Raw genomic sequence first — 24,982 nt, 5'->3', positions numbered from 1 at the left:
CTATTGAAACAACCCTAATAGTTTCCATAGGGTTTGATTTTAACCCATTTTTGTATTTAATTTTGTCATGATAATGGGAGGTAGAATTGACGCCAAAAGGGAAGCACGTGAATGTCGTCCAAAAAGCACGCAGCAAATGCTGACAAGCTGGACCAACCCTCGGAGGCTCTGAGGACTTCCAGACGCTCCTAGATGGCGTATCTCACCCTACGAAGTGAGCACTGAACAGTGCCACATTTTCACAAAATACAGTGCTAAATTCACTCCAATGGCCTGAGCCCTGACGCGCTCGAGAGACCTGCAGCCTCAAGCGTTCGTGAAGTCACTATATTTACAGGGGGATGGAGAACGTTCACTCGTCCAGGGTCAGATCATTAGAAATGGGTGAAGGGAGGGTCCAGTGTGCAGCTTTCTTTTCCCGCCTGAACAATTCTTCTTGTCCACGAGAGGGCGATAGGAAAAACACGCCCAGACACGCTGTTCTTTCTGGGGAGCTTCTGGAAGCATTCCTCGAAGGAAGGCCGTAAATTCAACATGGCCCTCTGCGCCAACGAGCTTTTCCTTCCCCTGAGATTGGCCCAACTTGCCCAAACATAAATTTACACGTTGTCTTTGGTTTTATGACTAAAATTTATGCTGGTGGCCTGACCTAAACTATCATGCCTGTGTTCCCACCTTCAAGACTTAGTTACAAGTTTTCTCTTGGCATCTAACTCAAAGAAGAGCATGTGTTTCACTTCTTATTAACTAATAATTGCACACACACACGTGTGGATGTGAGTGGGGCAGACGACAAAATCAGGAGGATTCTACTGAAAGGGTCGACAGTGACTCTTTCTGGGAACGTGGGGGATTTGTCCCTTTCTCTGGCATATTCACTTTCTAAATTCTTCAGTGATTTTTTATAGTAAGCATGAGGTGCTCTTCTAATATTAAAAAATGATAATAAATTAAATTAGCTCCACCTTTGAAGTGACCAGGCCCAGATTTTTCCCTTCCACAGCGGAGTCCTGATTTACGATCGGTTCATTTGAACTCTGCCTCCCCCGTCCATCTGCTCCACCTCAACAAAAAACCCTTTAATCCGCTGTGTTTGCAGAGCAGTTTCTGACTAAGCCCAGCAGGTCGATCCCTCACACTAGCACTCCTACTGTATCTGTCTCTCCGGCAGCCAGCAGCCTCGACTCCATCTGAGGAAGGCAGGGGCCACACCGCCACCAGCTCACTGTATTGCTTAGCCACGGCTCCCTCACCAGCATTTGAGTATTCTGGAGGAGTGGATCTCGACGTTGCGGCTTCAGCCCAGGGAGACCCCTCAGACTCTCCCATTCTGTTGGGCTAACACACGGTCCTGACTCTAAATCTGGACTCCCCGACCATGCTGCCATTTTCTAGAGATCAAAAATGTGCATTTTGGGCCTGCAGGTGGCACACATTGTTGTGTGTGTGTGTGTGTGTGTGTGTGTGTGTGTGTGTGTGTGTGTGTGTGTGTGTGTGTGTGTGTGTGTTCTGAATGAGAAAAGAGAAATGAAACCAGAAGAATGAAAAGGAGAAAAAGCGGCAGGAAGAAAAGAGAAGGGAGATCAGATCTCGCTATTTATAGTCCAACACTTACTGGGGTTCTTCCACCAGCCAGGCACCTTGACTGGCCGTCGACCTCCGAATCAAGTGCCCCAATCGAAGGAGCCCACAGTCAGTAGGGAAGGCACAGCTTGAGGGGGGGTTGGGGGGGAGAAAGGGACCCGACAGAAGCGAACAGCGGAGCATTCGGTGGCTGGGATTAATTCACAGAATGGAAAAACTCTTAAAATTGTGCAGAGGGCCCAAAACACATGATTTCTAACCTTCCAGTAACCCGTTCTGAGTTTTCTACAAATGTTCTTGCAAAAAAAGGAAAAACAAGATACAGACGCACTCTGGCAGAGCTCCCCAGAAATATGAGAAACTAAGAAATATGAGAAATCGAGACTAGCACACTTACAGTGATTATTACCTATCTCAAAAGAGACGAGGAACTCTCCCTACGGTCTCTTATCCGACTGGAAGAAAATTCTCTCCCAACACCACTGAGAAGTTAGCAGACCTACTTCCCAAGCACTCCTATTTTCATTTTTTTCTCTCATCCACCCCAGAGATTCCTAAAACAGAAGTAAAGCCGACCCCACGGGCGTGCGACCTGTGTATTCACAGAGCCCCCCATCACCTCCCTTGGGTGAATGACCTACCGCTGTCACCTTAAAATTCTTCCTAATTTTTTAACATGGGGGCCACATTTTCATTTTGCACTGGGTCCCACAAATGACGTAGCTGGTCCTGAATGGATGTCAAAACACCCAGGAACATCTCCTTTATAAAGTGCACTGGAAAACCTGGCCCTGTTCTACAAACCAAAGCCATGCAACTCTCAACTTTCCCCCCCCCACTTCTTTTCTCTTTTGGATCCTGTAACACCCCATCTCCAACTTCTGGGCTCTGGAGTTTTAAACGCATTTGCAGAAACTCGACAGAAGTTGGGTAAGAGATTTTTACAAAGGTTAAGTGGAAAATTCTCTGCCGGCCACATCTTAAATCATTAAATGCTTTCTATAAAATAAATTTATCCCTTTCAGCTTTCGCCACTTCACCCAAGTCACCTCTGGGCCAGAGTTTATCAGGGGGAACAAACTTCCAATTACTGAAGCTGTTTATTTCTGTAGAGATGGACCCCGGCCTTTCATAAGCAAATCTATTGAGCCCAAACCAGGCTTTTCATGGATGACAGCTTCAGAATAAGAGCAGTTTGTCTACATCGCAAGGAGAAACCAGATGTTTCCCTTAAGTAGAAACAAGCAAATGACAATTCAGTCAAACTGCAGAACAGCCTGCAAAAAAAAAAAAAAAATTTTTTTTTCCAAATAAATTCTGCGGCACCAGTATGTGTGGGCCTATTTTTTGACCCCAAACACCTCCAGCTATACTTCTATTACTCTCCATTGTGGATGCAGGACATTGATTGCTTTTGCGGCTCTCGAACAGCAACCTCCATGCACTAACCCTGGTTAACGTATTACTCTTTAACTCGCACTCTAATCTGACTGCGACAGTGATGAGTTGTAAATTCTGCAGCATGTGTACATTTCCTGGGCTGCACATTAAAACGCCTCTGCAGACCCAGCAGAGTTCATAGGTTTAAAGTTGAAATTTTCATACTCCAAGAGAGTCCTCTGCATTCCCCAAAGCCCTAAGAAAAGACTTGCTTGAAAACAGCAAAGGGTGGAAAAGCATTATTATAAATTCCACGGCCACTTCCTGGGGCTTTTGTTTAAAATAGTGGGAACTTAAAAAAGAAAGGCTGCAGTTTAAATGTAACAAGTTTATATCCAGCAGAGGCTTTTAAAATAAATATATAAATGGTCCTCCCCGCTTCTGGTGCCCAATAATGATGAAATCGACCAACACCCCAGCAGGGGGGAAATACCTTTGGGGAAAGATGATAGTGTAATTTGCATGTGAGATTTTTTTTTCAGGTTTTTTTTTTTAATTAAACAATAGACCAGTTCACCAACGATTTGTAATAAAGTGAAAGGAGTACTTTAAAAGAAAAAAGAACCCTATAGGTCTGAAATAACAACTTTGCGTCTGTCAGAGAACGTATGAGAAAGTGTTCAGCAAGATCTGTTTTAAATAAGACTCACAAAAGCTGATGCTCTGAATCCCAACGAGGGAAACTTGGGAGGGGGAATTCTTTGCCCACTGAACTGTATTTGAGATCCTCAGCAAAGCGTGTTTGCAGTACTTCTGCTGCAGTAATATCAAAAAGGCCATCACGGTAGTTCTCTTCACCAAAAAGAATTATAAAGCGTATCTTAGTGCTCTCCCCTGTCTGAACAGACTTTATACTTTGAAAACATAAATGGTACTTGTGTTTAGGAATGTAGAGTTTCAATGTAGTTAATTAACTACTAGCTAAACAACTCTCCATTAACGAACACATCTTCCCTACACTGTCCTACCTTCTCCCGATGAACTCCAATGGAATACAGCTCTTAAAAAGAAAAACATGTATGTCCTCAGACCTCAAAATTTGGTCACATTAATTGCAATCTTAAATAATGGTCCAAAGCGGATTTCGAATTAAATTGGAAAAAAACATATCACTCTCTAATGGAGGTGAGATCCTTGAGGTTGTTCTGTAACTGGAGAAGGATGAACAGAGCAGCATGGTGGAACTATCTGGAAAGAACGGGGGAAGGGGAAAGAGATCAGTTCGGTTTTTTACACCACACATGTCCTTAAAAAGCTGAAGAAAGGAGGGACTCTCTCCATCTTGCACAGACCCTTGGCGTATGACTTACGGTTCACGGTGTGCCCAGCTGTGCCCAGCAGGAAAGAAGCATCCGCAATTGCGTTAATTATGCTTCTGTTTGCACTCTCTTTTGAGGCTAATTATCCGCTTGCTTCATTTAGCCCTTGATCACAAGCTAGTCTGGGAAAACACTCCTGGTATGAAGACCCGTGGAATTCATCTTGTGAAAATGCAAATCCAATTGCCCTCAGCACCTGCGATAATCCAGGCAGACCCCGCTCCAGAATTAAACCTGCGGTTCAGCGAAGGCAAGTATAAAGAGAAATAATTCATTTACTGATTCTTCTTTCCTGACCTAACGCAAATCTTTCAAGTCACAAAACCTAAGTTTTGCTGGGTCTGCTGCTGCTTCAAGATCCTCTCTTCTTGGGGTTTTGTATTTCTAGTGCCACCGAATGCTGTTAATTTGGGAAGACAGCTCTATAAAATTAAAGCCATAAAACTCACAAAGGTCTAAGAACCTCTCTTAAGTCTCCGATTATGTTTAAAGGGGAATTTCAAGTAGGGAGAAAGGGGGATGCTTATTTATCCAAAAGCATTATCCTTACATGGCTTCCAACAGTTTATTGACCTTAGAATGAGGAGGCTGGATTGAAAGGTTTCTTTGGACTCAGAAATGTGTTTTGAAATGACTTAAATTTTGTACGCGTGAAATTTACACAACGTTACAAACCAATGTGACCTCAAAAAAATAATTTTAAAAATAAAAAAATAAAAAGTAAATAAAATGACAAATCTTAAATGTCCTCCTGCAGCACGTGTGTTAAGGCTGACTATGACTAATCGTTGAGATGTTCTACGCGAAAGTGCTTAGGCTCAGATCTTGACACAGTAGGTGCCCAGACTTACAGGCTAAGGTTTTACATTCAGACGAGCCTGGGTTCAAGTCAAAGCCCTACCCCTTACCTTGCTACATCATCTGAGACACGGTACTCTCCCAGTTCCTCAGACCTAGACCAGACCTGCCCAGTACCTGGCTGGCTTATGGTAGGTCATCTTTCTGCATTTTTTTCCTCCTTTCCAATTTGGACAGCATTTTTCAAACCACTCCAAGGCTCCCTCTTCCCCCGTGGCACGCCTCGTATACCGATTCCTGAATCCACTTTCCCAGAGTCTCAGGTCCTCACTGGCCTGCATGGTCTTTCCTTCTGTTTTCCCAGGAGGGTGAGGCTCAGGAACCACGGCCTGCCTGGGAAGCACAAGATAGAGCCAGAGCCTGCGGTTCTGTACTCCGTACTCCCGGCATCTATGACCCGTGGCCTTGGGAGAACTCCCTACCAGGGCCACTTCACGGGCATGTGATCTAGGTGCTGGCAGAGGGCCCAGCACTCAGAGGGGTCCCTCTGCCTGGTTTAACGTTCTGCTGTCACCATTGTGAAAATCTTCATCTTTGAACAAGGGCCCCACATACTCATTTGCACTGGGGCCCACAAATCATGCAGCCAGTCCTCCTCTCTTCCATCTATGACTCAGGATGAAGGTCATCTCTTCTGAGAAGACATCATTAGCTCCTCTCTGATGGGCTCCCGTAACCTCCCATAACCCCTGCTCATACCTCCCTTTATTCACCCATCAACACTTACTGAACCCCTGCTGCAATCCATCAGCGCTGCCTTCCTTGAGCACGCAGCAAATCCCAGGCACAGTGCTAATCCTCCCCATGCACGAGTCACATTTACAGCAACTCCCGTAAGGTAGGTACTATTATTGTTCCCAATTTACTGACAGGTTAGGGGATCTGCCCCCACAGCAGGAAGGACCTGGAAGCAGGGCTCCTGAATCCAGGCAGAGCAGAAGCTCAGACCCAGGAATGCAGTGGGGACATTCCTTATCAGGGCCACCACACTCACGCCACCGAAGTATAATTATTACTTAGCTTTTTTAAATTACCTACTTGCATGCCTGGAGACCTCACTGGACTATGAATTCCCTGAAGCCCAGCCCCTCATGTTTCTCTCTTTAATACAGAAATTCATCATAGACTTGAACATGATGGAGTCTTCAATATTCTTAAAAGAATGAATAAAAAGGTCATTTCCATGTATATGGCTTATTATTAAAATACTTAAAATCCTTATTAAACCAGGACAATTACATTAAGAATTCATCCAACTGGTGTGTTTAGATACACTTTGAATGAAATAAAATCATCTAAAATGTTGGAAGCAGCTATCAAAAAAACTCCCAACGGTGAGTTCCTTATTATCAGGGCTTTTAGTTCAGTTGCTTAAAATCAAATTCTTTTTTCTCGAAGTTTGACATTTTTTCACTTAACACAATGCCTCTAAAACTTTGGCAATGTCCCAACAAGAATCTGTGCCACTGACATTCTTAAAACTATATTAATTCCTGCCAAGAATCCATGCAGGGAATCTAACTTGAAGACATCAAACACAAATTGAGGGACGAGTTACTAAGTAACTGGCCTGAAACTGGCCTGTCCTTTTCAAAAATGTGAATGTCAAGACAAAGGAAACCGAGGAGCGAGGCCAAGTTACAGGAGAGGAGCAGAAAGGACAATGAAAAGGAACTGACAGACCTGGATTGGTTCCTGGACCAGGAAAAAAATGCCATTCAAGGACGTTTTAGGAATGGCAAATGGTGAATTCTGAGTCAAGACTGTAGATTAGATTAAAAGTAATGCCTCGATGTCAAATTTCCTGATTTTGATAATTGTACTGTACCATGTAAGAGAAATGTCCTACTAGGAATGAAACACAGAAGAATTAGGGGTAAAATGGAATGATGTGTGCAACGTAATTCTCTAATGGTTCAGAGAGAATACTAAAAAGCAAATGTGGCAAAACGTTAGCAACTGAGGAATCTGGATGGAAGGCTTCTCCGTATGATTTTTGTTAATTTTTTTGCTAGTTAGAAATTATTACCGCCCCCCCAAATTTTTTAACTATATTAGTGCAAGTACTGCTATTATTAGTCAGGAAATGATGCAGAATGTAGGTAAATTACATGACCTATAATCTAGTGATCAAGGACTTGATATTTTAGTTTCTAAACATTTTTGAACTCCAAAAAATAGTGTTGAAAAGTACATTTTAAGAGGTCATATGATAAAAAAGAAAACAGTCCTGTATGGATATACATACATATATTTGTTTCATTTTGCCTTGAACTTACTAAAATGAAGATCTTGGTGAAAAGCCTCACTCAAGAAAATATTATTAAGTAATTAAATAGTAAGGTCAAAAAATGCTTCTCTCTCTGCTTCTCTGAAATCCTCCCATTTGGGCTTCCTCCTCTGGCCCTTCCCCCCAAAGTGTATCAAATAACTAAACTCACCTCGATCACTTTCCAAGCTGACAGTTTCTTCAGAGCCTTTTTTGGGGCTTTCAAAACACATCTTGGAGCTGGGGCCTGGGTGGACATTCAGTCCTCTGCTCTGTTTTCCCTACCGTTGCATTGCCATGACAATGGAAACCACGGGCCCCAAAAGGAGACCAACAAAGGAAGACAAGTTTTTAATGCTAGAGCCATCTGCCAATTCTCCTTGGGATCTTTTCAAGAACGGAGCAAAGTTAAGGCAGAAGCTGAGAAGGGGTCTGCAGGGGAGGGCAGAAAAATCACTCACAGGAAAAGCAATTGCAATATGAAAAGATGGGTGGGCGCCAGATAGATGGATGAATGGAATCCCCAGGCCCCTCCTCGTGAGCTCTAAAGAGATCCACCGCACCCTCTCCAATGGGGCTTTTGTCGGTTGCCAAGCATTTTAAATGTTATAGTCAGAATATGTTATTAAGGGAGGATTTAATATACACCAACCACAAAAAAACACCCTCCAGAGGGGTCTTCTGATTACCCACGTGGAAAGCCCGAGCCACCTGCCTCTGCAAAGATTATGCTGGGTTTTTATTCTTTAGGTCACAAATGTCCTAAATACAGTAGTTTAGCGATAATAAAGCATTTCTATGCCAACTCTAAATCCCCCTTCTCCCAGAGACTTGCAAATTTTTAAGACCACCAACTATGAAAATCTATTCGAATGCACTAAAACAAAACACTTTTATGCCCTTATGGAATTTTATTAAAATTTCTTTTTTTTTTTCCCTGAGCCTAAAACACTCCTCCCACATTTTTCCTAGAAGGAAAACTCTACTCAAAACCCTGAAACTAAGGATGGACTGTTTCTTTGGAAGACTAAAGCACTTAAGACAGTTCACCGTAGGCTCAGGTAGGATGCACCCTTAGGCATCTACCTTCTTCTCTCTCTCAGAATTCGCAGTTTTCTGAAGGCAAGACACAACTTTTATTCCCCTCAGCCTCTCCTAAAACACTGTTAATCCCTGAATAGGAGCAGCAATCTTAGGGAACTTTAGGTAACATTCATTTCTCACTACAGGAACATCTATTGTAGGATTTGTAGTTGAAAATAGTAGTCAGCGTTGGCTGGGTTGTTTTGTAGCTTCTTTAACAGGGTGTATTCGGGTGGGTTTTTTAAATTCTGCCATTTAAAAAGCATATGTCTTCATAGATACAGAGAACAAACTGATGGTTACCAGAGGGGGAGGGGGTGGGGGGAGAGCGAAAGGGGTAAAGGGGCACATATGTATGGTGATGGATGGAAACTAGACTTTTGATGGTGAACACGATGCAGTCTATACAGAAGCCGAAATACAATGATGTATACCTGAAATTTACACAATGTTATAAACCAGGATGACCTCAATAATATAAAAAATAAAATAAAAGGCACGGGTCTTGCAAGGAATTCACTGATAAAAGGTTATCTGGTCATTTCTCTCTGGGTCAGACTACACATTCTCCACTCTTCAATTGTGAAGATTTATAAGACACCTTCAAGGAAATCTTCATGGATGCAGTATTCGTGTAAATCGGGTGCCTTTTTAAAAACTAATGTTGCAAAGTTGTAACATGAGTTTTGTAAGGTTGAAAGAGTATCTTTTAAAGCTATGCTCCCTTGGAAACGTGCAGGACAGAGTGTGCAGCCTCCCCATGAACAGGAGGGGCGCCCTCCTTCCCTCCTTGGCCAGCCTGGCAAAGGGAAAGACATTAGGAAGCAGAGGATGCCAAACACACAGGACTTCATTCCAGGTTGATGACGCACAAGTTAGCCGACAGGACCAGCTCTAAGAGGACCGTGGCAGCCCAGCAATGCGGCCCGAGTCCCCCAGGGCCCCGGGCACATGTCGGCCTCCCTGGTGCCTGCAACTGAGTGACTGTCCGCCACGCGGCACCTGCACACCCATGGGTCCCAGGCCTTGAACTCTGCTCCCTGACTGTCAGCAGCCCACGAATGAGTTGCAACCCTGAGGCCGTGGGCCCTGCTGGGAGGAGGCAGCCCCGGTGGAGCCAGGAGGCTGACCTCTCGCCGTGAGCCGGCTGTAGACCTGGGAGTTGACTTCCTTGTCCCGCAGGTAGCATCGGATCTCCTCCACTGCCTCTCGGATGATGGTGACAGCCAGCACGAAGCCCTGAGGAAGAGAGGGGAGAGAGGGTGAGCCCAGCCGAAACCCCTTCCTCTCCTTGTGCCGGGGACAGAAAAGGCCAGAGGCCACCGGGGAGGGCAGCAGGGCAGGACCTGCTAATTATCCTAAATGCACATGCCCCAGCAAGCCCACTTCTCCGAATGTCTCCTACACACATACCCGGAGAAACCCTTGCTGACACACATATACAAGGACATCCCTATTCACCACCACAGGGCTTCTAAGAGCGAAAAACACATGGGCCGGCCCCGTGGCTTAGCGGTTGAGTGCACGCACTCCGCCGCTGGTGGCCCAGGTTCGGATCCCGGGTGCGACCGACGCACCACTTCTCCGGCCATGCTGAGGCCGTGTTCCATATACAGCAACTAGAAGGAAGTGCAGCTATGATGTACAACTATCTACTGGGGCTTTGGGGGAAAATAAATAAATAAATAAAATTAAGAGTGAAAAACACAGCAACACCAGAACCTTCGTCCACAGGCAAGGGCTGAGTGATGGTGACCACTAACACGTGTATCTACCTCACTCGCCACGTGCTGGTGGCATTCGAAGTGCTTTACAAAATCCTTAGTGCCTTTCATCCTCACAACAACCGTGCGCTTCGTTACTACCCCTGAGATGGTCGTGCTACAGATAAAGAAACTGTGGCACACGGAGGTTGAGTAATCTCATCCAAGGACATAAAGCTCCTAGGTGATAATGCAGGAAATCTGGCTCCAAAGTCCTTGCTCTAACAGCCACGTTGTTCTGCATCTAGAGAAGCTGGGCTGGTGGATCCAAGAAGCCGGCAACAGTTAAAAAGAACGAAGTCTATCCCCATCTTGCACTGATGTGGCGGAAAGGGGAAACCAACCTTTCAGAACACGCAATGTAACGCTGTTCATATAAACGACCACAAAGATTCCATATATTGTTAAAGGTTTTCCAATTTCCTTAACTATTGGTTAGATTCCTGGGCAAGGAAGTGGCTCAGACAGGGTGGTGAGGGACTGAAGGGGACTTGAGTCTTCTCTGTAATGTTTTAAATTTTTATTAAAAAAACCTATTAAAGTATTAATTTCGTTAAGTACCAACTAATAAAAAGAAAATTTTAAACCACCCGACCCTCCCGAATCAGGTACCCCAAGTCATAAAACCTGATGGGGACTGGTGTGTGAGTCACCCAGAGCAAGAATCCATTTCCATCACGATTTTTCCTCTTGTATCAACAAAGGTAAGAACATTCATTCATTTTTCTGACAAAATACCCTTTGCCATCCCTCCTTTTAAAGTCTTTTTTTTAAAAATACAGATAGCACCATCACCCCAAAGGTTAGCAGTAGCGATTCTTTGAGGATTTCATTTTCATATTGCTTACCCCATGAAATATATTAACTTTGACTCAAAGGACTTTAAATCTCTTATGTAAATCTAGCCAGAGATATGCGGCTTTGTGAAACCCGCCCACAGGCCCCTACATCTTCACAATCAAAGGATTCCTCCTGTTTCCAATCAGATGTAAAGTGCACACTGCAGCCAAAGCAAAACTGGTCCATTTCAGAAAAAAAGCATCACCAGACCACATATGGAGGTGAGAGGAAACCTGCTCTGGAGGCACAGGGACCCGGTCTGCAGAACCCCCCCACTCCCACCCCATCACCCCTGCCCCGGTCCCATGCTGCTGTTTTGTTGTTCTGGGCCAGAACCCAGCTTTTTGTTGTTATTTGTTTTTTCAAACGTTCCAGTTTCTATGTCTCTTTGCTTGGGCCTAGCTAAATCCTATTGATGTTCACGGAAAGTGTGAGCTCACTCAGACAGGCGCCACTAACCTCTCTGCTGCAAATAAATACGGCCCCCTAAGTTATCACGTCTGCTCCCCCACCCCCCCAAACACACAGTTCTCACTAACCCTCAAAGACACGCCCCCCCTTAGGCTAGAAATCGCTTTACAAAGAGACGCAAATGTCGTCCAGAAATAAATTCCAACCATCCTTCCCTGAAGGCCTTCTGCAGACACCGGAGCTTGCCATCACTGGTGCTGATGCAGACAATACTAGTAACGGAAAAGCGATGGGCACCTACAAGCAAGTTGTGTTCAACACCTGGATCCTCGGTCACCAACCCCAAGACCAATCTGGCCTCCCCCCACAGTGGGAGCAACTTTGTCTGAAGGGTTTTGAATATCCTGAATGCACATGTGATCCATTTAGTTTCCTGTAACTCTTTGACTTCCAGAAAGGTGCTGAGCTGACTTAAAACAGAAGTAAGACCCAAACACTTAGAAGAATAAAAGGCCACTCCCAATTCAAAGGCAAGCACTGGCTTTGGTGAAGAACCTTCCAGACCTTTATGCATTTACACACCTAAGTATGTAGAAATGTTTGCTGGCAGGGAAGGGAGAGGGTCATAAAAACTGGAGCATACCGTCCATGTTATTCTGCAACTTACTTTGTTCATGTAAAGAAGAATATGATTCGCTTCTCCTCGTGTCAACACGGACGGAGCGACTTCACTGTTTCTAACTCCTAGGCAATGTTCCACGTCTACTAGTACTTGGGTAACTTGATGGCATTAATTTGTTTCCAGTGTTTTAGTACCATAACCACACTCAAAGCATATCCTCACACACGCCGCACCACACACGCACCCCAAAGCCCCTCCTGATATTCCAAGACCCACTCCTCAGAAAAAGAGAGTCTCTAGGTCTCTGTAAGCCCGAAACTCTCCATGTCCCAGTGTGATCTCAGGCAGGTTTCTCATTCTTTGCTCCATGTTCTCTCTCATCCAGTGAGGAATCCTTTTCCCTACCACTCCATTCTGCCTTTGGTCCACGGGAACCTCCAATGACGGCCTCTGGAAGAGTTCACCAGACCTGACCTCACTCCTACCCAACTGTTTCTCAGGCATGCAGCTTCCTGCATCATCCCGCCTCCCCTTAGTCACAGCGACATGAATCTTGGTTAAGAGAATGAAAGCTTAGGCCAAATGCGGCTCAAGTCCCCTCCCCACCACAGATGCCAATGACAGTGTAAATGAGGTTGTAGGGGTACTAACAGGCCTGCACCCCAAGAACCTTTCAGACGATGGGTTTATACTACAGGCAGAGCAGATGGATAATGTAAGGGGAGATAGCCAGACCAGACTGCAGATACCACGCTCCAGATGCAAAAGGCAGGGAGGGGGGAGACACACAGCTGCCTGCATGGACACCTTGGGACTCCAATTTATAAAACATACGCGTTTACATAATATGTACAGTTTAATATAACGTATGTTCGAGTGTCTATAAAACACTCTTACCTAGTGAGAAGAGACTGAAAGGAAATACACAAGAAACATAAGTATCTCAGGGAGTGGCTGCACGGGGGGGGGGGGGGGGGGGGGTGTTGGGTTTTGTTTTGGTTTTTCTTCAAAATTGTCACTGATAATCATGAGCCTCTTTGTGATTGGAAAAGGAAAAGAAAAATGAACAGAAGCTATGATGGAGGCAATAGAGAGCAGCAGGATCTGTTTTGGGGGCAAATCCAACAGACTTGAGAGGTGGGGTCTGGCCCACACTCCCCGTGCGGGTTCCTGAGCCCGGAAGGCACCAAGGCCAGGTATTAAGGAATTCCTCACATCTTCCAACAGAGCAGAGCCCGCTCGCTGGCAGCCTGCAGACAGAGCACCGGGAGAAGGGGGTGTTCAACCCACACTGTGCTGTAATCTAGTTTACATGAGCCGTCAATGTTTAAAAGTCAAGAGAAGGATATGCTGGAAATCAGAAAGAAAAAATTATTCAGGACTGTGTATAGCTTGTAACCTTTTTTCTAAGAAGGGGTGTAGGGGAGCAGGGGAAAAGACAAGAATTTTTATTCATTGTGTTTGTTGTTCATAAACTCTGGAAGGACAGACGAGGAACAAATGACAGTGTTTTGGGGGCAGGACCGGATGAGAGGGAGATTTTTCACTAGCAACGTTTTTATCTTGAATCATGTGAATGTATTCACCTTTCAAATAACTACTCTTTAAAAAGGTAATCAAGGGGCCGGCTGGTGGCGCAAGCGGTTAAGCGCGCTCGCTCCACTGCGGCGGCCCAGGGTTTGCCAGTTCGGATCCCAGGCGCGCACCGACGCACTGCTTGGTAAGCCATGCTGTGGCGGCGTCCCACATAAAGTAGAGGAAGATGGGCACAGATGTTAGCCCAGGGCCAGTCTTCCTCAGCAAAAAAAAAAGAGGAGGATTGGCAGATGTTAGCACAGGGCTGATCTCCTCACAAAAAACAAAACAAAACAAAACAAAACAAAGGTAAGCAAGGGGTTGGCTCGGTGGTGTAGTGATTAAGTTTGTGCGCTCCGCTTCAGCAGCCCAGGGGTCGCAGGTTCGGATCCCAGGCGCGGACCTACACGCTGCTCATCAAGCCACGCTCATCAAGCGTCCCACATATAAAGTAGAGGAAGGTGGACACAGATGTTAGCCCAGGGCCAGTTTTCCTCAGGAAAAAAGAGGAAGATTAGCAATGGATGTTAGCTCAGGGCCAATCTCCTCACCAAAAAAGAAAAAAGGCAGTTAATAAAAGGCAATGCGATAAATGATATTTTATATACGTGACAGACTTTTTCTTAAATAAATAACTTATGGTTTGACTTTATGTAAGTATGTAATAAACCACTGTGGAACAAAAAACTAAAATAAAATTAGGGTATTTCATGTAAAACTCGCAAGTTTTTAACTCTTGGGTCTGGGAGCTCCAGGTCCACGTTTGCACCTGATGGAGTGGAGCAGCCCGTCCCGCCCTTGCACAGGACACGAGCAGCCCAGTTTTTGCGGGCTCGGTCCTGTCAGCCTCTGGGTTTGCAGTGTTCGGCTGTAAGAGGGTCCACACACTCAAGAGGGTGTAAGAACGTCTGTTATCCGAGGGAAAGATGCTCAATGAAGGTTGGCTCCAGCTCCCAGCGCCCTACCTCACCCACAAATGACTCAGAGCAGGAAAGAACAGTTCGCACATCCCAAAAGCATCTTCATGGCTCCTGTGGAAGAAATCAGTCCCCTCTCCTCTCCTCAAGGCTGGAGCCACTGGCATGATTTGTCTGATAACGTGGCACACAGGGTATGGACACCCAGGCACGGTCCCTTAGCAACTGGCTCCCTCCACTCCACAGGGCCTGTGCACCAAATCCTTATGGCCTCCCACCACCACCAAAAATAATGCTTGCTTTTGTCTCTTTAAAGAGGACTTAAATCTTTTCTACTTTAACAATCTTCTCCCAATTAAAAGTTTGACAATATTTATGAACAGAGAAATCTTTCCCCCAAGTCACACTTAGTGAGAAACAAGCAGCAATCATATTTCATAATGTCTCTATTTGGAGAAAAAGAGACATAAATTTCACCCTGTCCACACACCAGTCACACTAGGCTTCTTTCTGATCTTCAAATGCTCTAAGCACATGCCTACCACAGGGCCTTTGCATCACTGCTTCCCTATACCTGCAATACTCCTGCCCTACTTCTCTCCTTCCCATCACCTCCTCAAGAGGCCTTTCGCAGCCACCCTGGCTAAGGCTGGCCCTCCACATCTCCCAGCCCCCGCCTTCATCCATTCAACAAACAGTTAATGTGCCTAGGTACCCCATCTGTCTTATAACCTTATGCTATTACCTTCATAGCACATTTCACACTTGAAACAATTATGTTAATCTGTTTACTGTCTGCTCCTCTGAAAATCAGCTCCATGAAGACAGGAATTCTTATCTGTTCCATTCACTGCTGCCTCCCCAGCACCCAGCACAGTGCCTGGCACACAGCAGGTGCTCAATAAGGGAAAGAAGAAAGAAAAGGAAGCAAGGGAGGGAACTGAGGGGCATTCCGGTCAGTTCTGTCGCACTTCATCCACACTAAAGCACAGAATCCGTTACTTTTCCAACCCCTCACGTGGAAATACTCTACACAGAGTAAACAGCAAATGTGATCTCAGAAAACAATTCAAATAACAAATCCATGAAGACAGAGGCTTTGTCTTTCTCATTTGCCACTGTGTCCCCAGAGTCTAGAACTGGGTGATACACAATAAGCATGCAATAAATGTTTGCTGAAGGAATGAATGACTGAACAGCTGACTGACAGAATGAATGAATGCCATCAATTTTCTACAGCTTGATCTTGGTAGTGTAGGAAACGGGGCTTCAACATCAAAATCTTGGGGATCTTGGGGACTCCCAGTGTGCTGGCTGGAGGGCACCCTCTCCCTTAAACGGCCATGTAAGATCTTCCACTCCAGATGCTCAGGTGAGAGAGACAAAGAACCTTCTGTTCCCAAAGCCGAGATGACCGAACAAGCAACCCCTGTGTACTCACCAGAGGGACCCAGTAGGTATAGAGTGCTCCAAGTCTCATCTCAGGAACAAACTGGGAGCAGGCGAGCAGTAAGAAATAGAGGTTGAAGAAGTATTTGAACTGGTTAAACAGCACCTGAAACGAAGAGACAGAAGACGTTCGGGGCGTGTCTGATGAGGATGGACAGGTCTAGTGGGAGGTGAATAATATTTAAAAACATTCCTACAAAAGAACACAACTTTCAGGATACCTTTTTCACATACAATTTAAACAGTTCTATACGTTGTATAGGAAAATACATATGGGTAATAAAAATATTAATTTGTAAAAGAGGGAAAATAAATAACAATCCACATGGAAACTGTAAACACCAAACTGAAGACAGTGGGTACCTCTGGGGTGGGGAGGGCACGCTGGGGGCTTCAACTGTACCTGTTATGTTTTATTTCTTAAACTGTTTTGTAAGTACAGGTAGGCCACTTGAAATGTTGTCTAAGAAGAAGTTTTGGTGGAAAATACTTATGCTGTAAGGTTGAATCAAAAAAGCCAGATAAATTGCTACCTCCACATGATCTCAACACCATAAAATAAACATAGTGGAATCCCACCCTTGTGGCGGGTGGATTCTGGCAGGTTCCACTGCTCCCGTGTGCCCTGGGAGCAGACTGGTAGCACAGGACTCATTTGGCCTTCGGGCAACGAGCAGAAATGACGTGTCTCTTCGGGGCTACAGCAGTTAAGAGCCACCATTCGGCCACATCGCTCTTGCCCGGTCATGGGGACGTTGGTGGCCATGCACTCCAGATAGCATAGCTACGAGATGCCCAGTCTGCATCACAACTTCCATGAACGAGATATAAACTTTTTCTTGACTTAAGATATAAGCTTTGAGGATGTGTGAGTTGAGCCAGCCAGCAATGAATGTAGTCAAAATCACCCTAAAAGAGACATTCAAAAGTTGCCCTTATATAAAGAACTCACACAATTGAACAACAAAAAAACAAACAACCCGATCAAAAAATGGGCAGAGGAAATGAACAGACACTTCTCCAAGGAAGATATACAGATGGCCAATAGGCACATGAAAAGATGCTCAACATCACTAATCATCAGGGAAATGCAAATCAAAACAACACTAAGATACCACCTCACGCCCGTTAGAATGGCTATAATCACCAAGACAAAAAACAACAAATGTTGGAGAGGATGTGGAGAAACAGGAACCCTCATACACAGCTGGTGGGAATGCAAATTGGTGCAGCCTCTATGGAAAACGGTATGGAGATTCCTCAAAGAATTAAAAATAGAGATGCCCTATGATCCAGCCATCCCACTACTGGGAATCTATCCAACGCACCTGAAATCAACAATCCAAAGAGGCTTATGCACCCCTATGTTCATTGCAGCATTATTCACCATAGCCAAGAAGTGGAAGCAACCTAAGTGTCCCTCGACTGACGATTGGATTAAGAAAATGTGGTATATATATACAATGGAATACTACTCAGCCATAAAAAAAGACAAAATCGTCCCATTTGCAACAACATGGATGGGCCTGGAGCGTATTATGTTAAGTGAAATAAGCCAGAAAGAGAAAGACAAACACTGTATGATCTCACTCATATGTGGAATATAAACCAACACATGGACAGAGAAAACTGGACTGTGGTTACCCGGGAAGTGGGGGTGGGGGGTGGGCACAAGGGGTGAAGGGAGTCATATATGGGGTGATGGACAAACAAAAATGTACAACCCAAAATTTCACAATGTTAGAAACCATTAAAATATCAATAAAAAAAAAAAAAGTTGCCCTTAAGCCATAGTATAAAGTATTTGTGTTTCTGTATTATTTCTTAATAAATCGAACACAGTCATTTTTTTTTCCTCCAGCACTGAAACTGACTGTTGAGGCTGCTTCTAAAGTCAATGGGAGTGCGCTTAGAGGCTACTATGGTGGATAAAATCAGGTATTTAAGTGTGTGCTGGGGGGGAGGTTTGTGGAGTACACGTCCATGGATTTGTATAAGTTAATGTCGGAATACTGTGACTCCAAGTAATATACTATGCCAAACAGAAACATCCATTAGCAAAGTGTTCATAGAAATTCTCTCTCTGGATGGTAGGATTAAAATTTTTTCCAAACCACTCTATACTTTTATCTCCCAACTCTCCTACACTGGATATGTGTTTCGTGATGATAGGTGGGAAAATCTAAGGACTGCTGATTTTGGGGGGGGGGGGTTGGTTATAATGTTAAGTCCTCAAAATATCTTTTTCATTCTTAGGCCCAACACACCAAATAAGTATGAAGTTATTCTAATGGGTCAGGCGGAGGCTCACAGCCTTGCAGACAGAAGGCAGCCCCCTCCAGGAGCTCAGGACCAGGGAGGTGGCATGGAAAAGACAGGGTGCTCAGAGACTCTGCCGCAGGGACCTCGGTCTTCTAAGACTGGCACCATCGCATACCTGTAGCACGGGAAGAAAAAAAGGATGTGGTCTCTGCCTGTACATACCCCAGGAAGAAAAGTGAAGAAGTTGTATTTCTGATTGTTGATGACATTTCGGGGGTACCTCTGGTCCCTCTTCTCCGGATGCCCCAACCAGACTGTGCGGGGCCTGGGCTCCCCTCTGCCACAGCATCTCAGCCATTCACAGCACCTGTGGGAAAGACACGCCCACACTGTCAAGGCCACGCCCACGCCTGCCCCACCACGCCTACACCTGTCCACTCTTCTCAGGTTTTTCTCTCAAGCATCGTCCCTGGGCCAGCACCACAGCCACATTTGGGGCTTCATCCTCCAGTGAGAATGGGAAAACAGAGCTGAGGTTTCTAAGAAGCTGTGGTCCAAATAAAAGATGCTTTGTCCTGAAGCCCAAATTATCTCAAAAAGTAGGATTCATTTTTAAAATAATACGATTTAAGTTAAAAAAGTAAATAGATAGCAACCAACACTGTTATTACTTTGACATTTTACAGATGAGAGCGAAAAGCTCAGGACAGTTAAATTAAGCACTGAAGTTGGACGAGATGAGAAACAGCTGAGTCTGGCCTTGAACCACGTCCGTCTTATTCTAAAACCTAGTGTCTTTGCGTCACCCCATGCTGTCTACATTGCTGGTTACACCAAGATTACTCTGTAAAGAAGTCATCTCCACCCGGGGCTCTCCTTCTTAGCACCACATTGGAGGGACAAGCCAGAAGGAAGATGTCTCAGAGCCCAGCGTAACCTGGAGAAGGGCCAGCGTGCCAGCTGTAGGCACACTGGCCCCAAATGCCGCCCCGACCTGGCTGTCCCCAGAGAGCAGCTCATTAGGCACGCCCGCTCCCGGGTCACCCTCGAGCAAGGCAAGGGAACACCCGGGAATCCGGTGGCTCTGGCAAAACAAAGCCGCTCTTAGAACTCCCCAGAAGGGGCAGCTCGCCCTTCAGGAGAGCCCATGAACAAGGCATTTCGAGACTCACAAACTCTCGTAGGCACTGCGATGGAAACACCCCATGCTGAACTGTTCACCTCACTGCCCAGCACACACAGGCTAGAGGGAGAAACCCCAGCCCCGCCAGCCCCTTGAGACGCTGCCAGCTGAAGTGAAACCAACCAGACACGGCCAGTACGACTTACATAATTACTTGTCCACCACGGATCTCCCTTCACCCCCTCCTCCTACGGGCTAGGCAGCCCCTGGTGGGGTGCTGGGGTGCAGAGCTGAGCAAACACAATCCCCCCTGAGCATCAGACTCTTAAGATTAGCAAGCCAGCAAGCTGCCTGCTCAGACACTCAAAATGTCCATGATGAAACATGATGCTCTTCCTTAAAAATAGCATCCTCATTCCAGTGAACTGGTGCTCGGGGTGGAGAGTGGTCTGATAAGGACAGGTTTCGCTTCTAGTAACTCATTTATGTTGGCCAAAAGCCAGACACACACAAAGAAGCCTCGAGGAGTCCAAACCCTTTCCTGCTCTTGGGGGTGAGTCACCCACGCTGGCCATCGGTGGGCACTCACTAAGTGCTGAATGAATGCAGGAACCAAGGAGGGTGGGAGGGAAGGAGGATTCATTTGAGAGGAAACACATCCCTCTGTTTGCAGAAACCTTCCTGATGGTCACGACTGACTCCTCTGTGAACCAGCACTTCTCTCCCCATCCGATAATAATCCTGTAATGAGAGATCCCATAGCTGCAAGTTTCTAATGAAAGCTGAAGAATGAACTTAAGAGAACCACAAACTGTCAGGCTGACTGTTCATGAGTTTTGCCTGTTTTGTTTTAGCAGAAGGTTCCACACAGCAAGCTACCAGGTTAAGCTCTTCGGCCTTCACCTGCAGATGCGTGCACGTGCACAATGCAGCAGGCCACCCCTGCAGCACGCACTGTGGCAGCAAAAAAAAACCCGCCATTCATCTGAGGGGGCTGGTTCAATAAACAGGGAACATCCGTAAAATGCAATTCCCAGTCTTTAAAGAAGGAAATAGAGCTGCATGTACTAGATGGCCCCATTTGCAAGATATGCTAAATCAAAAGGCGAGGGCTGAAGGGTGTGTCCAGGATGCTATTCTCTGCAGGAAAGCAAGAGGATACACATGCAGACATATGCCTGCAAACAGAGTAATGCTCCAAGACAAGCTGGTAACTAACTCCGGCTCCTTTTGGGAAGGGGAGAGCAGGGAGAACTTTTCCTCTGTATTCTTTAGTCACAGTGTACACGTTATCTACGGGACTAAACGTTTGTTTTCATTTTTTTTTTTTTAGCTAAATTGATAATAGCAAGCATTCATTAAGTGCCCATCTGGTACAAAGTACTATTCCAGGTCCTGTGGGACCAAACTTTGGAACAGGAGCCCTGTCTTCTCCTTCCTCATGATCTCACTGCAAAACAGGGGTAAAATGAGGACTTTGTGTCACCTGAGCCCAGCATAATTAGCCCCAAGCCCATCTCATTAATCAATCTGATTGTCACCTCATTTATTCACTTTCTACCTGCACTGGATATAACCTGCACGCTTTCAATACACGATTAATCTTTCAGGTCAACAGTATTTACTGAACGCTTAACAACAACATCACTGTGAGAAGGAACTGCTGCTTCTCTGCTGTCACGCCTTCATTCACCTAGTACGTCCTCTGCGCTCACAGGGTCCCTCGCCCAGGCACGGGGTGTTCAGTAGTGAACAAGACAGAGGAGGTCCTCCTCCCCTGGGGTTTATACTCTAGTGGAGGGAGACAGACAGTCAACAACTGTCAAGATAAAATAAGGCTGGGAAAAGAGAGGGAGTGGGGAGGGGGTGTGGCTCCGGGAGACTGCGTAGTCAGGGAGGCTGGGGTGGCAGCTGAGCTGAGTGACAAGAAGGAACATCCATGAAACAATGCGAGGAAGGGCAATCCACACAGATTGGAAATGCAAGGGCCAAGATCCCGAGGTAGAAAGCAGCCTGGCACACATCTGCCAGAAAGAAGACTGGTGCGGCTGGAACGCACCGATGGGGGGAACAGGTAAAAGACAAGGTCAGAGGAGGGGGTAGATGACACAGGGCCTTGTCACCAGGGCAAGGAGTCTGGATCTTACTCCACGCACAGCGGGGGTCACTGGAGGGTGACAAGCAGGGGTGGCATGATCTGATTTACATTTTCAAAAGGTCCCTCTGGGGGCTGGCCCGGTGGCGTAGTGGTTTAGTGCACACACGCTCCACTTTGGCGGCCTGGGGTTCGCGGTTGGGATCCCGGGTGTGGACCTTTGCATCGCTTGTCAAGCCATGCTGTGGCAGTGTCCCATACAAAGTAGAGGATGATGGGCACAGAAGTTAGCCCAGGGCCAATCTTCGTCAGCAAAAAAAACAGGAGGATTGCCACCAGATGTTAGCTCAGGGCTCATCTTCCTCACCAAAACAAAAAAGTCCCTCTGGCTTCCGGGCAGAGAAGACACTGTGGTGGGCAAGAGAAGACGCAGGTAATGGGTGTGAGGCTGCTTCTTGGGTGATGAAATGTTTTAACATTGTTTGTGGTGGTCGTCACACAACTCTATGAACATACTAAAAACTGCTGAATCGTACACTTTAAATAGGTGAATTGTAGAGTACGTGAATTATATCTTAACAGAGCTATGTATTTACCAAAAAAGTGGAAACGGGCATCATTTAGGAGGCTATTGCCATCATCCAGGCAAGCAAACATCATGGTACAGAGGAGGGTGGGGAAAAAAGAAACGCATTATTCCATTTAATGTTCACCAACAATTCTGCGTGGTAGGTACCAGCATCATCCCCATTTCCACAGTGGATAAACTGAGGCCAGAGAAGACTCAGTGACTTTCCCAAGATCTACACCCGCTCCACCCACTACTGAGTGGTGGAAGCAGGTCTTAGGCCCAGGCCTGTCTGGTCCAGATCCCGAGCTACGAGCTGAGAGCACCCTGTAGCGCCAGGAACAGCCTCATCAGCACAATTATGTTACAGCTCTATTTTTTTTCCGGTCTCTCATAAAGTTGGAAAGACCTTCAGGAGCCATCCAGAGCAACCGTCCTGCCCATGGAGCTCTTCTGCGTGCTCCTCTGGTGCTCTGCCTGCCCCACACCCATTCGTCTTCATGACAGTTATCAATTTACCATCACTCAGCTCCAAAGTCGCCCTTCAATACCTGCTCCAGGATCAGGGACAGAATGCCTGTCTGCCTCTCCTTTACAGTGAGCACAATGCTATGCTAAGCTTTCTCAGTAGAGGGCGCTGGAGGGACACTACTGGAGGAAAAGGCTCCCTGGGGTTTCCAGGCTGTGGCACCCTGGGTCAGCGGCATGGGAGTGAGGCCATCAAGGGTGCTCTGCCCAGCCACAGGCCCAGAATGCACCATTTGTCGGAGACCTCCACACGCCCACTGTGGCCCGGTGGTCACCTTCACAGGGCCCTCCCAATATGGACATCCTGTGTCCCAGGCCTCCTGCACCAGTACCCTGATTCCCTCACCCCCAGGCTTGTCTGCTGAGGTCCTCCTGTCACTGTGGCCCAAAAGGTGTCAGGCCTCCTGTTGGCACCACTGCCCTCACTCCCACTGCACACCCAGTGTCAACCACCAGCTGTGCAGCCACTCCACCTGCACCCCGGGGATCGCTTTCTGCTTGCCCCACACCTGCAGACCAGCTCTGGCCCTGCCATCCAGCGGCCTGAACTACACCATCTCTGACTACGTCTGCACCTCAGCCTTGGGGAGGAGCCCCATTCCGAGCGTGTCCCACTTTGGATCCACCCCTTAGCCTAGGCTACCACATAGTAGTTTTCTTCTATCCTACAGTTACTCTTTTATCATAATTTAATAAGTCGATTTCCCTCCATCTCTCCACTCGGGTTATGTGGGGCCGACCCCATCTGAGCTCCAGGGGTGGGGAGCACAGCATCCAGGCTTGACCAAGCAGAGCTTCCGACACGGTGATGGGCTTGAGAAAGGGCCAACGAGACCCTCGGCAGGGATTTCTGCTAGAAACACTGGGAAAGACATGCTCTTCACCCCGGGGTTGCTAAGGTGGCAGAAACAAGCCTGGGCTGCAGGCAGCCAGATTGCTCCTCTTTAGGGACGAGTCAGCCCGAAAACGAGTCACCAGGAGAACAGCCAAGACCACAGGAGGTTCCTGACGACCTTGGGAGAGCGTGTAGGTCTGCCCATTCCCTGGCCCTTCCCCTGATCCCTGGAATCAATACATTGGTTTTTGTTTTATTTTACTCTGCCAAAGCCAGTTGGAGTTGGGTGTGTTAACCACTGCCCCAAATCTCCTGTCAGATACCCTCTCTGCCACATGGCTGGACCGTCCTTAAAGAAACATTCCTACTGGTTTTGTGTGTCTTCAATTCTAAGCTTCTGAAGAGTGCAGTCTACCCCTTACAGCCTGCGACCTACCGTCCTGACCTCTCCACTCTCAATTCCTTAGAGCTGTGCTGTAGCAGAGCAGCGTCTACTGCACGTGGCTATTCACATTTAAATTAATTACAAGACAAGAATTCAGTCCCTCCTCCTCACTAGCCGCATTCTGAGTGCTCCAGAGCCACCTGGGGCCAGCGGCTACGGAATGGACTGTGCGGCATAAGAACATTCCAGCAAGACAGAAAGTTCTACTGGACCACGCTGCTGCAGAGCATCCTCTTCAAGACACCTCCTTCCACTTCACCCCTGAACCGATGTCAACGCCCTTTAAAGGACACACATGAGAACCTCAGTAAGTGGACCCCACAACTGAAGGAAATTTGCTTAAGCAGTTTCCCAAACTTCAGCCATTTTTATCCACACACGGGATTTCTACAATACCCAACTACCTCCACTTTCTAACTTCAGGATTTTTCCTAAATTCGCATACCTTATATCAGTGCTTCTCAACCAGGGGAGGGGGTTAGCTGCTGGTACCCAACAGGCAGAGGTGGCAGGGATGCTGCTAAACAACTTACAATGCCCAGGACAGCCCACGACAAAGAATTATCTGGCCCCAGACACCAGTAGTGCCCAGGTTGAGAACTCCCATCCTAGATTTTATTTCCATAAATTTATTTTACAAGCAACTTCATACCACTATCATAAATGGAAAACCAGCATCACTTGCCATAAATAGAAGGTAAACATCAAAATCAGCATGATGAAAAGCAAACAATGTTACTAAATTCCTATGGGATTCATGGCTCCAAGCTGGGAGCCTGCCGCCCACTGGCTGCCTCTCCTTCCTTTATTGCAGAGACTTAGCAAGTGTCTGCTGTTAAAGAGTGGGCCCCGACAGGTTCAGAAATATTGAAGGCAAAGTGAAAAAGGAAGTTAAGTGTCTTGCTACGTGTCTCCACGCAAGTTAGTTCCTGTCCGTGAATTACTCCGACTTTATCACCGCAGCACCTAGAGCCAGCCCTGCCCATATTTTGGGAA

General features: G+C 46.4%; 1 protein-coding gene across 1 annotated transcript in view; it reads right to left on the bottom strand.

Annotated features, from left to right (window-relative positions):
• Positions 1-24,982, bottom strand: part of ATP9A (ATPase phospholipid transporting 9A (putative)) — a 122,909-nt gene that overhangs the window by 76,549 nt on the left and 21,378 nt on the right. Inside the window, exons 2-4 of the mRNA XM_058562460.1 lie at positions 18,615-18,759; positions 16,123-16,236; positions 9,684-9,792 (exon numbers count right to left, since the gene is read on the bottom strand). Coding sequence (XP_058418443.1) covers positions 9,684-9,792; positions 16,123-16,236; positions 18,615-18,759 — 368 coding nt within the window. The remainder of the gene's footprint in view (positions 1-9,683; positions 9,793-16,122; positions 16,237-18,614; positions 18,760-24,982) is intronic.

This window comes from Diceros bicornis, chromosome 19 (assembly GCF_020826845.1).
Source record: "Diceros bicornis minor isolate mBicDic1 chromosome 19, mDicBic1.mat.cur, whole genome shotgun sequence".
NCBI lineage: Eukaryota > Metazoa > Chordata > Mammalia > Perissodactyla > Rhinocerotidae > Diceros > Diceros bicornis.
The sequence above is the reverse complement of the archived record's forward strand: the minus strand, read 5'-3'. Positions and strand labels throughout refer to the sequence as shown.